We start from the raw sequence: 13,499 nt of genomic DNA on the forward strand, positions 1-13,499 counted from the left end.
TGCCCACCTTATTTAATGCTCACCAACTCATGTGTTTGACAGATCCGGCAGTCAGACAGAATAACTCGCTGAATAATTAAGATTAACTTAATTTAATTAACAGTTTACCTGACTTTTACTTTACATGACCTGCAGTATCATGGCGCCGACAGAGATGGTCTCCTCGCTTCAGGTCCTTAAAAAACTATGCAGTAAATAGTTTTTTATGTATTATTTCTTACATTGTTAGCCCAGAAAATCTCAAGAGTGATGTTGTACCCACTGTGACTATTGAAACCTTCTCTAACCAGAAACCGTGGATTGATGACAGCATTCGCACAAAACTGAAAGCGCAAACCACCGCATTAAATCATGGCAAGGCGACTGGAAACGTGACCGAATACAAACAGTGTAGCTATTCCCTCTGCAAGGCATTCAAACAAGCAAAGCGTCAGTATCGAAACAAATTAGAGTCGCAATTCAACGGCTCAGACACGAGACGTATGTGGCAGGGTCTACAATCAATCACGGATTACAAAAAGAAAACCAGCCTCGTCGCGGACATCGACGTCTTGCTCCCAGACAAATTAAACAACTTCTTTGCTCGCTTTGAGGACAATACAGTGCCACTGACATGGCCCACTACCAAAGTCTGCGGGCTCTCCTTCACCGTGGCCAACGTGAGTAAAACATTTAAACCCTCGCAAAGCTGCCGGCCCAGACGGCATCCCTAGCCGCGCCCTCAGACCAGCTAGCTGGTGTGTTTACGGACATATACAATCAATCCCTATCCCAGTCTGCTGTGCCCACATGCTCCAAGATGGCCACCATTGTTCCTGTTCCCAAGAAAGCTAAGGTAACTGAACTAAATGACTATCGCCCTGAAGCACTCACTTCTGTCATCATCAAGTGCTTTGAGAGACTAGTCAAGGATCATATCACCTCCACCATACCTGATACCCTAGATCCACTCCAATTTACTTACCGCCCCAATAGGTCCACAGACGACGCAATCGCCATAAGACTGCACACTGCCCTATCCCATCTGGACAAGAGGAATACCTACAGTGCCTTGCGAAAGTATTCGGCCCCCTTGAACTTTGCGACCTTTTGCCACTTCTCAGGCTACAAACACAAAGATATAAAACTGTATTTTTTTGTGAAGAATCAACAACAAGTGGGACACAATCATGAAGTGGAACGACATTTATTGGATATTTCAAACTTTTTTAACAAATCAAAAACTGAAAAATTGGGCGTGCAAAATTATTCAGCCCCCTTAAGTTAATACTTTGTATTAATACTTTTTGCTGCGATTACAGCTGTAAGTCGCTTGGGGTATGTCTCTATCAGTTTTGTACATCGAGAGACTTGCAAAACAGCTCGAGCTCAGTGAGGTTGGATGGAGAGCATTTGTGAACAGCAGTTTTCTTTCCACAGATTCTCGATTGGATTCAGGTCTGGACTTTGACTTGGCCATTCTAACACCTGGATATCTTTATTTTTGAACCATTCCATTGTAGATTTTGCTTTATGTTTTGGATCATTGTCTTGTTGGAAGACAAATCTCCGTCCCAGTCTCAGGTCTTTTGCAGACTCCATCAGGTTTTCTTCCAGAATGGTCCTGTATTTGGCTCCATCCATCTTCCCATCAATTTTAACCATCTTCCCTGTCCCTGCTGAAGAAAAGCAGGCCCAAACCATGATGCTGCCACCACCATGTTAGACAGTGGGGATGGTGTGTTCAGGGTGATGAGCTGTGTTGCTTTTACGCCAAACATAATGTTTTGCATTGTTGCCAAAAAGTTCAATTTTGGTTTCATCTGACCAGAGCACCTTCTTCCACATGTTTGGTGTGTCTCCCAGGTGGCATGTGGCAAACTTTAAACACACTTTTTATGGATATCTTTAAGAAATGGCTTTCTTCTTGCCACTCTTCCATAAAGGCCAGATTTGTGCAATATACGACTGATTGTTGTCCTATGGACAGAGTCTCCCACCTCAGCTGTGGATCTCTGCAGTTCATCCAGAGTGATCATGGGCCTCTTGGCTGCATCTCTGATCAGTCTTCTCCTTGTATGAGCTGAAAGTTAGAGGGACGGCCAGGTCTTGGTAGATTTGCAGTGGTCTGATACTCCTTCCATTTCAATATTATCGCTTGCACAGTGCTCCTTGGGATGTTTAAAGCTTGGGAAATCTTTTTGTATCCAAATCCGGCTTTAAACTTCTTCACAACAGTATCTCGGACCTGCATGGTGTGTTCCTTGTTCTTCATGATGCTCTCTGCGCTTTTAACAGACCTCTGAGACTATCACATTGCAGGTGCATTTATACAGAGACTTGATTACACACAGGTGGATTGTATTTATCATCATTAGTCATTTAGGTCAACATTGGATCATTCAGAGATCCTCACTGAACTTCTGGAGAGAGTTTGCTGCACTGAAAGTAAAGGGGCTGAATAATTTTGCACGCCCAATTTTTCAGTTTTTGATTTGTTAAAAAGTTTGAAATATCCAATAAATGTCGTTCCACTTCATGATTGTGTCCAACTTGTTGTTGATTCTTCACAAAAATACAGTTTTATATCTTTATGTTTGAAGCCTGAAATGTGGCAAAAGGTCACAAAGTTCAAGGGGGCCGAATACTTTCGCAAGGCACTGTATGTACGAATGCTGTTCATTGACTACAGCTCAGCATTTAACACCATAGTATCCTCCAACCTCATCATTAAGCTCGAGACCCTGGGTCTCGACCCCGCCCTATGCAACTGGGTCCTGGACTTTCTGACGGGCCACCCCCAGGTGGGGAGGGTAGGAAACAACATCTCCAGCCTGCTAATCCTCAACACTGGGGCCCCACAACGGTGCATGCTCAGCCCTTTCCTGTACTCCCTGTTCACCCACGACTGCGTGGCCATGCACGCTTCCAACTCAATCATCAAGTTTGCGGACGACACTACAGTGGTAGGCTTGATTACCAACAACGACGAGACGGCCTACAGGTAGAGGTGAGGGCCCTTGGAGTGTGATGTCAGGAAAATAACCTCTCACTCAACGTTAACAAAATAAAGGAGATGATCGTGGACTTCAGGAAACAGCAGAGGGAGCACCCCCCCATCCACATTGACAGGAAAGTAGTGGAGAAGGTGGAAAGTTTCAAGTTCCTCAGTTTACACATCACAGACAAACTGAAATGGTCCACCCATACAGACAGTGTGGGGAAGAAGCGCCCTTCAACCTCAGGAGGCGGAACAAATTTGGCTTGTTACCGAAAACACTCAAACTTTTACAGATGTACAATCGATAGCATCCTGTCCTGTCGGGCTGTATCACCTCCTGGTATGGCAACTGCTCCGCCCACAACCGCAAGGCTCTCCAGAGGGTAGTGCGGTCTGCACAACGCATCACCAAAGGCAAACTACCTGCCCTCCAGGACACCTACAGCACCCGATGTCACAGAAAGGCCAAAAAGATCATCAAGGACAACAACCACCCGAGCCACTGCCTGTTCACCCCGCTAACATCCAGAAGGTGAGGTCAGTACAGGTGCATCAAAGCTGGGACAGAGAGACTGAAAAACAGCTTCGATCTCAAGGCCATCAGACTGTTAAACAGCCATCACTAACATAGAGGGGCTGCTGCCAACATACAGACTCAAATCTCTTGCCACTTTTATAAATGTAATTCATGGATATTAAGAAATGTATCACTAGTCACTTTAAACAACGCCACTTTAAAAATGTCTACATATCCTACATTATCCATCTCATATGTATATACTGTATTCTATAACATCTACTGTATCTTGCCTATGCCGCACGGTCATCCCTCCTCTATATTTATATGTACAGTTGGAAGTTTACAGAAGTTTACATACACTTAGGTTGGAGTCATTAAAACGTGTTTTCAACCACTCCACAAATTTCTTGTTAACAAACTATAGTTTTGGCAAGTCGGTTAGGACATCTACTTTGTGCATGACACAAGTCTTTTTTCCAACAATTGATTACAGACAGATTATTTCACTTATAATTCACTGCATCACAATTCCAGTGGGTCAGAAGTTTACATGCACTAAGTTGACTATGACTTTAAAAAGCTTGGAAAATTCCCGAAAATTATGTCGTGGCTTTAGAAGCTTCTGATAAGCTAATTGACATCATTTGAGTCAATTGGAGGTGTACCTGTGGATGTATTTCAAGGACTAACCTTCAAACTCAGTGCCTCTTTGCTTGACATCATGGAAAAATCAAAAGAAATCATTCAAGACCTCAGAAAATAAATTGTAGACGTCCCAAGTCTGGTTCATCCTTGGGAGCAATTTCCAAACACCTGAAGGTACCATGTTCACCTATACAAACAATAGTACGAAAGTATAAACACCATGGGACCACACAGCCATCATACCGCTCAGGAAGGAGACGCGTTCTGTCTCCTAGAGATGAACGTACTTTGGTGTGAAAAGTGCAAATCAATCCCAGAACAACAGCAAAGGACCTTGTGAAGATGCTGGAGGAAATAGGTACAAAAGTATCTACATCCACAGTAAAACAAGTCCTATATCGATATAACCTGAAAGGCAACTCAGCAAGGAAGAAGCCACTGCTCCAAAACCGCCATAAAAGAGCCAGACTACGGTTTGCAACTGCACATGGGGACAAAGATCGTACTTTTTGGAGAAATGTCCTCTGGTCTGATGAAACCAAAATAGAACTGTTTGGCCATAATGATCATCGTTATGTTTGGAGGAAAAAGGGGGATGCTTGCAAGCTGAAGAACACCATCCCAACTGTGAAGCACGGGGGTGGCAGCATCATGTTGTGGGGGTGCTTTGCTGCAGGAGGGACTGGTGCACTTCACAATTAGATAGCATCATGAGGAAAACATTTTTGCTGGATATATTGAAGCAACATCTCAAGACATCAGTCAGGAAGTTAAAGCTTGGTCACAAATGGGTCTTCCGAATGGACAATGACCCGAAGCATAATTCCAAAGTTGTGGCAAAATGGCTTAAGGACAACAAAGTCAAGGTATTAGAGTGGCCATCACAAAGCCCTGACACCCTTCCTATAGAACATTTGTGGGCAAAACTTTAAAAGCGTGTGCGAGCAAGGAGGCCTACAAACTTGAGTCAGTTACACCAGCTCTGTCAGGAGGATTGGGCCAAAATTCACCCAACTTATTGTTGGAAGCTTGTGGAAGGCTACCCAAAATGTTTGACCCAAGTTAAACAATTTAAAGGCAATGCTACCAAATACTAATTGAGTGTATGTAAATTTCTGACCAACTGGGAATGTGATGAAAGAAATTAAACTTGAAATAAATCATTCTCTCTACTCTTATTCTGACATTTCACACTCTTAAAATAAAGTGGTGATCCTAACTGACCTAAAACAGGGACATTTTTACTAGGATTAAATGTCAGGAATTGTGAAAAACTGAGTTGAAATGTATTTGGCTAAGGTGGATGTAACATTTTGACTTCAAGTGTACATATTCTCATTCATCCCTTTACATTTGTGTGTATAAGGTAGTCTTTGTGAAATGTGTTAGATTACTTGTTAGATATTACTAATATTTCGCTACACTCGCATTAACATCTGCTAACCATGTGTATGTGACCAATAACATTTTATTTTATTTTATTTGAGCATCGCTAGTTGATTTTACGGATAGTTGATTTTAAGCATTTCTTTCCTCTGCCCTCAATTAACTATTCTGTGGGTACAGTGGGAGTGTTCTTTAAGACAGCTCTTTGGTAGTGCTCACTTTCTTTCCCCAGATGTGAGTAGAGTCCATTGTTAGGTACAGTACATCAAGACGCCTTAAGGAATTTCTCTCATGTACGTTTCCAGCCTAACGAGGAGTTAGTGTGTTGTCTTTAGAACGGTGAGGGGGGGTGTGTGATGCAGTGTAAGTGCATAAGCACGGCTGTAAGGAGCCGGGTGTGGATGGGAAGGAGGGGCGGGTAGGGGAAGGTAGGGAAGCACCCCTCCCTGTCCCCAGGGAGGACTTTCTGGGGCGACGTTAGGGCATGGGGGTCAGATCATCCCGTCATTACAGTATTTTTGGTATTCCCGGGTATTCCCCTCACATATAAACCATTCCCAATCTCATCAATGTATTGGGATAAGGGTTGCAGCATTTATTGCGGGGGCATTTGTCAGGTTTTACCGCTTTCTTAAAAGGAAGCTGGAATGGCCTCCGCCAAAGCCCATGCCAAGGTGCTGAGACTAATCAGACTTGGCTGCCTTGGTAACATGTCTGCCAGGTGGAGGATCGGGGTGATTGATTAGGTCAGTTTTAATCATCCTAAAGGACTATAAGTCCTCATTGAGTGGTCTGTTATTTTTTTTGAGTGAATGTGGACTGACTTGAAACGTTGAGGGGAAGTAAAGTCTGGATTCAAGTCACAGAGACATTTGTTTGCTATTCATGCTTTGGGGACCAATGGCCATTCAGAGACTCACTCTCAATCACTGCTTGAGTCTACTCTATTCCTCCCTATGCGGCCCTAGGACTGAGTAACCTCAATGAATAGTGTTTAATTGATCAAGGCGTGATACAGAAAGCTCCTGCCGACACTCATAAAAACAAGCTCTCTTACCTCATTCCCTCTTTCATGGCTGCTATCCCATGCACTTCAATGTTGTCTGTAGTTGTGATTAGAGAGTTTATACACAGTGTGGTTGTGTGTCAGGGGTCTGCGAATTTAGGGTTGCACAACATGCCCCATTCTTAGCCTCACTTATCTGGTTGTTTTTAGATTTCCTCTTCAACCCTCAAATGGTTCTGACTAGAATGCTGCAAAGAAACTGTGGCAAAAGGTTGATCATCAAGTTTGGTTGCGCTGTGACATCAACTAGACAAATACAGGTCCTACAAAGTACCTATTATCTATGTCAGTTGCTTGATAATTGTTTTTTTTTCTCTCAAATGTCTGAAAACCACTATTCATTGTAGGTTTCACCATTATGTTGACTAAAGAAAACTGTCTAAACGTCCCACTATCTGTTACTTGACTCATTTTCTCTCTGTTTCTCCTAGCTGTTTGAAATCACAGTTTCCAGCAGTACAAATAACAACCTAGTGACTATCAGCTTTGCCAACCACACCGTGTGCAATTGTCTGTCCAAACTGGACGCCTACAGACAAGTACACTCCATCATACGACGATCTCTACCAGAGTAAGTGTTCCTTTTCTTAATCCAGTCCTCTAACTTAGCTATGTTGATCTGCTCCTACCCCTGTAGGAGTTAGGGGTAATAGTGATAGTAGGAGGAGTTCTGTAATGTATCTTCTTATATAGGCCTCTTCTAGTGCCTTTTTCTGGATTCCTAATCCAGTCTATGCCTTGTGTTTTCACATCCAGTACATTGGGTCCGTTGAATTAATTGCTAAAAGCGTTCTAGCAGATATCTGTCACAGGGACTTTTCCAAATGCCCAGAAAGTGAGAAGGAAGCATTGTCCACCACAGGACAGGAAATACACTTCAAGAACAGTTTGCAAGATGTTGCGGATGTATTTAAGCCTGCAAAGAGCTCGTTCCCGCACCAAGAAACTTAGGATAGCCTCTCCGCTGTCAGCATGCTAACCAAAAGTCCCCAGTTCCAACAAACTCGCTCAGTTTTTCCAGTCAGTTCCTGGATTCTGGTTCTCTTTATTGGGAGTATATGTGGTGAAAGGGTTGTGTGTGTTTTGGATACAGTGGGAGGTTCCCTTGAACGGATATAGAGGTTCATATTGGCCAATTTAATGTGGACACCTATTGTTCCTGTGCTGTGAAGGCTTCCTGTCAGTGTGTTGATATAAGAGGTGCTACTACAGGAAATCCCAGCAGTGAACCGTGATTAACTTTCCATTTAGGCAGGGCAGTGCACTGTGGAGCATTATGGACTGAGTGCATAGTCACTACGTGGGATGAGGACAGTTTAAAGGATTGCGTTTCTGTCACCAGACCTGAAATCACTTTTACATAATTAGATTTAGTGTCATTTCCTCCATCATACACACACCTGTGCAGCACCCACTTGGTTGATGTAAAGATGAGATGTTGCTACTCCTGCAGTAAACGTCCAGAAGCATAACTTAACCTGCCTTACCTTATGAAAACTGCAGTATATTGTGAGCAAGAGGTTACACAGGAGATGTATCTACAGACAGCTTCTCGTCTTGTCTGTCTGCTGTGTTTACGTCAGAGGAGCAGAGGAGTGTAGACTTGGCCCCGGACCCGAACACCTAGCCCGGCCCCCAGTCTCACGCCCCCACATGTACTGTACATTAAGCAAACAGGCTTAAGAGCAACACTCCATAAACACTTAGAATATACTATAGACAATGAGCTCATAGCTAAAAACTCAGGCCCAATGTATAACTCTGGAGCCTAGGTATACTCAACAAGGGCCCAGAGTTTGACCTGTTTCAGTTTACGTGTTCAGGAAAAACTCCTCGCCCCAAAATTGAGTGGCTCATTTCAAACCGAAATAAGAAACTCAACACCAACCGACGTGTTCACTGGCCTTGTCATGTCATGTACTGTCAATTCATAGTCTCTAATGTGACACAATGTTTAGATCAATTGTAAATCTCTGTAAGTCTCATACGTGCGCTTTGTATACTAACAAGGGATCTTGCTCTCTATTTCTGCTCGGCATTGCGCTGTTACAGTGCGAATAGTGTAAATGTTTATTGCCCTTGTGTCAACCCCACAGACTGAAGGATTAGCCTTTCGTCCATTCTTGACATGCGCCGGCATGCCGAGAAATGACTCATTCCCCAAGGTGAAAAACTCTTCTAGCAATATAATGGCAATTGGAACACCATTGATCTGTAAGCCCTAATATTCTCCATGTCCTAAAGCTGTGATGTTGTTGTGACCGACCAGGGAGGACAGTATTGCCAAGAGAGAGCTGCAGATCGATCCCAGATGAGAGACCTGCTACAGCCAGATCCAGGGCTGCTTTACAAATGGTACCCTATTCCTTTTATAGTGCTCTACTTTTGACCAGGGCCCATAGGGAATAGGGTGCAATTTGGGATGGAGACCAGAGGTCCAGGTCGTGACTACCTGGCTGAAAGATCCATGGCAGGATATGAGCCATGCTACAAGGCTGTTTTGCACGAGCCGTGTCATAGGGGCCAATCAATAGGATAGGTTGAAGCACAATGAATTACAATGTAGGTATTTTTGGTATGGAAAAGTTTATTTGTGTGTGATTAATGGATAGCATTACCTGACGTAGCAGGATAGCATTACCTGACGAATCTTACCTGACATGACTAATTGAAATGCTTGGTCCTCTTTATGCCATTGCTGTAAATAAGAATGTGTTCTCAGTCAATTTACCTGGTAAAATAAGGATTAAGTCAAATAAGGCTGAGAGTTCATATTCAGGATGCCTATGATGTTATGACTTATCTGGCTGTGACATCACTACATATCAAATGATGGAATAAAGGTCTTATTTCAGAGGGAATGAAGTTGACAAATGATCAGCGTTCGTCCCCTAAGACCCTGAGTTGGTCCTGGAGTTGTCAGAACTATCCTTCCAGAGAGAGTCAGCAGACCAGTTTATTATTATGTGATATTTTACAGCAGGGGAAGGGGAAAACGCATCATCCCTCGGCGAGTAAGCTGCTCTCTCTCTCATACATAGCCAGGCTTCGCTCAGCGCTTCGCGTAAGAAAAAGCAGATATGTTCCTAAGGCGAGCAGAACTTTGTTCTGCTAGGATGCATCCTAAATTGCACCCTTTTTCCTTTATAGTGGACTACTTTTGACCAGGGCCCATTTGGCTCTAATCAAAAGTAGTGCCCTATATAGGGAATAGGGTGCCATTTGGGACACATCCCTTGTGTTTTTCTTCTTTGCCTTGACACTAAGGGGTGTCTCTTTCCACCATTCCTTTCTGCCTGTAGCTCTAGTGGGGGTATGGTTACATAGCAGCAACAGTTTATGTTATGATTGTGGATATAGAGGCATTAAAGCTGTATACAACGTCTAAAAGTGACCTAATGGAGTCTAGTCTAGACCAATCCATCCCCAGAATTATTCTGGATCACAGAAATAGGACCAAATCAAGCTGTGAGGGCATATAATAATTGATTAGTTTGGTCTGCGGATTCAGCTAGCTGCTAAAGACTGATACAGACCCGTGGGTCCAGTAGTAGAGCTCTGATCTTTCTCTGGTCTGTTTCTCTGCGGTTCTTTTCCATGGACCTTTACTCTTAACTGTTGTGAATGCTCAGGACAAACAGACCATTACAAGCACAGGTCTCTCAACATGTGTAAGGATCTCACCTACTGATATCAGTAGAAAAATCACAAGGAGATGCTACGGAATGGTAGTCTAATACATGTTGGCCAGTTCTGTCGTCATATAAATAGACACGTATCAAAACCTACGGAGAATGCTGTTGTCTGAATGGCAACATCTCGTGATCATATAGTAGTCTGTAGGCTGCCAGCGTTAACACAATGTGATCTAATGTTACTTATCAAGACCCAGGGCTAAGTGCCAAAGAAGGAGCTCTCTGCCCTCACACATACTGGACATAATAAACCATTAGAGAGATGAGCACCTCTTCAGAATGAAGAGAAATGCTTTCAACTTGAGGTCATCCCAATTCCTCAAATGTCAAATAATAGAGTGTGTGTGAGGTGAAAAGACTGGTAATAATTACGACAAGTTGGCTAAGAGTTTCACGCTCACTTGCTTGTTCTTTGGGATGGAGAATTTGGGAGTTACTCACAGGCGTAATGAAAATAAAAATCTCTCTCTGGGATACCGCAGGATAAACAGTTAGCCGTTACCCGAGCGAGAGGAGCGAGGAGGAGCTCAAAGGGCACCCCATCCGTTATCTAAAATGACGTTTATCCTGGCGTGCGGCTGTCCGTCAGTCGGTGGGGAAAAAAACTCAGTGCCAAGAAAACGCTTGATGTCAAGAGACGTAACACAGATGTGCTGCTGAAGCTTTTTTCCTCCCATTTTAAAAGATAAATATCTTTGCTTGAGCTTGTACAGTATGTGTGGGTATTTTTTTTTAAATTAAATTTATTGTACCTTTATTTAACCAGGTAGGCAAGTTGAGAACAAGTTCTCATTTATAATTGCGACCTGGCCAAGACAAAGCAAAGCAGTTCGACAGATACAACGACACAGAGTTACACATGGAGTAAAACAAACATACAGTCAATAATACAGTATAAACAAGTCTATATACAATGTGAGCAAATGAGGTGAGAAGGGAGGTAAAGGCAAAAAGGCCATGGTGGCAAAGTAAATACAATATAGCAAGTAAGACACTGGAATGGTAGTTTTGCAATGGAAGAATGTGCAAAGTAGAAATAAAAATAATGGGGTGCAAAAGAGCAAAATAAATAAATAAATTAAATACAGTTGGGAAAGAGGTAGTTGTTTGGGCTAAATTATAGGTGGGCTATGTACAGGTGCAGTAATCTGTGAGCTGCTCTGACAGTTGGTGCTTAAAGCTAGTGAGGGAGATAAGTGTTTCCAGTTTCAGAGATTTTTGTAGTTCGTTCCAGTCATTGGCAGCAGAGAACTGGAAGGAGAGGCGGCCAAAGAAAGAATTGGTTTTGGGGGTGACTAGAGAGATATACCTGGTAAAATGTTGAGTGAAGCTAGTCTTTCTACTCTGAAAGATTAAGGCTTTTTGCAACAGATGCGTAGCTAGTTTTACAGATGGACATTTAATGGGGGACCTATTCAAGAAGAGGACGTTTGGTTATGGAATGGTGACGTACGTACTCTGTAGACCTGTGCCATAAATTGGAGCAGGAAAGGACAATGCAGCAGGTACCGCCAAGACTGCAGAGCTATAATATATCACATTATGTACAGTGATGCTCTATATCACCAGATCAATTTAACATAAGAAAAGCTACTAAATCATGTTGATAGCCCGCTAACATGTAGTCTACCTTCTATTGTATGCACACAGTTATTATTAATTTCAAATTCATCACATTCCAGAGGAGGCCCTGAACATACCAATCCATTTCTCATAGGAAATATAGACAGTATTTGATTTGCTATATGAATCAAAACAACACATACCAGAGGTCTGCACATACCACATGCAAATCCCATCTTGATATGACGTATAGACAGTAGTTGTACTATATTAATCAAATCACATGCAGTAGTTCTTCTTTCTTGCTGAAGAAGAACTAACATGTTCCTGGGATTACCCCAGCCTATGTATTATCAAGGGGGGTGACACCTTGGCTGTCTAAACGGACACGTCTGTTGTGTGTTATGAAAGGTGCACAGTGCACGTGTTGTTAATCGGATTACGCGTCTTCCTACGAAGCCACGAACGTGTCAGGAGGGTGATTTTCGTTCTTTTTTCAGCCCTTTGGAATGTGGTGTCTGCTTAAGCCACTGCGTGTATGGTAATCGAAAGCACATTGACAGTCCCTCAAACGTGTGTAGAGCTGACACTGGGCCGTTTCATGGCAGCTTTTATTTCAAATAAATAGTCAAAAGGATATGTTGTTGTTTTCTGTAGATAATCAACACAAAACTTTAATTTAGCCAACATCTGTTTCCATTGTTGCATTTGAAACGAATGCTTTTGTGAATTCAAAACAGTTGATTTTTTCTGAAGTGCTCTAACCACTAACTGTAATTTGTTATCAGGTCGACTAAGCTCACTCTTCACTTTCAAGCAGGGGCACAACTTTCACTGGGGACGGGGGGGGACATGTTCTGAAATTGCATTTTTGTCCCCCACAGTTTTATCATTGGAATGTGATACAAAACAAGGCAACTGTGTGCTTTAGGGCCATGCGGATGCTGCCGAATGGTCGGGTAAGCTGTTTGGAGTGTTTGTCTGACTGGATAAAAAATGTAATGAATTATGTCCCCCCCACTTCTAAAACGAAAGTAGCGCCCCTACTTTCAAGCATGTAGATGCTTACTGTGATTAGCACACCAATTGTGGAATGTCTCAGATATGTTTTTGGAGTTTCAGAGGTTCTGACCTCAGAGGCCTGACAAATGTTATTGCGGGGATTTCCATAATGAAAGTGCCCCCCCATCCCCCTTACTCACCCCAATGCCCTCCGTTGACAGAATGTTGTACCAGGGTCATATATCAGACAGGACCTCCATTTAAAGACAGGATGATCTTAGACCTGGGGAGAAGAAGGCAGAGAGAAGGAAAGAGGTGAGAGGGCAAGAACGTGAGATGGGGAAGTTGAAGGAGGCTTCATGCCTCCCTACCCGACTCCCAGGCCTACCTGAACGTTTGTGTATGATAAACCCCTGACCGTGCCACTTGTCTCACCCCATCACCCCCCGACAAAGGGGGCTCAATCAATCGCAGAGAGGGGGTAACCTTAGCTGTTACACCTGTCCACTTTCTCAGTGGGGCTCGGTGCAAAGGTGAGGGGGTGCTTCTCGGGGCAGGGATTGGCGGCTTGGAGCGGGGCATGGGTCTGGGTCCTCCTGTCCCTTATAGTGGACTCAGTCAGCTTGAGGCTGAACCCCTGCA

At 43.3% G+C, this 13,499-nt stretch overlaps 1 protein-coding gene across 2 annotated transcripts in view; it reads left to right on the top strand.

Annotated features, from left to right (window-relative positions):
- The window catches only part of LOC112246255 (vascular endothelial growth factor C), a 58,721-nt gene that overhangs the window by 31,390 nt on the left and 13,832 nt on the right, over positions 1-13,499 (top strand). For both annotated transcript variants that reach the window (XM_024414552.2, XM_042311853.1), the window contains exon 4: positions 7,029-7,168. In XM_024414552.2, the coding sequence (XP_024270320.1) occupies positions 7,029-7,168 (140 nt within the window). The remainder of the gene's footprint in view (positions 1-7,028; positions 7,169-13,499) is intronic.

Source organism: Oncorhynchus tshawytscha, linkage group LG34 (genome assembly GCF_018296145.1).
Source record: "Oncorhynchus tshawytscha isolate Ot180627B linkage group LG34, Otsh_v2.0, whole genome shotgun sequence".
NCBI lineage: Eukaryota > Metazoa > Chordata > Actinopteri > Salmoniformes > Salmonidae > Oncorhynchus > Oncorhynchus tshawytscha.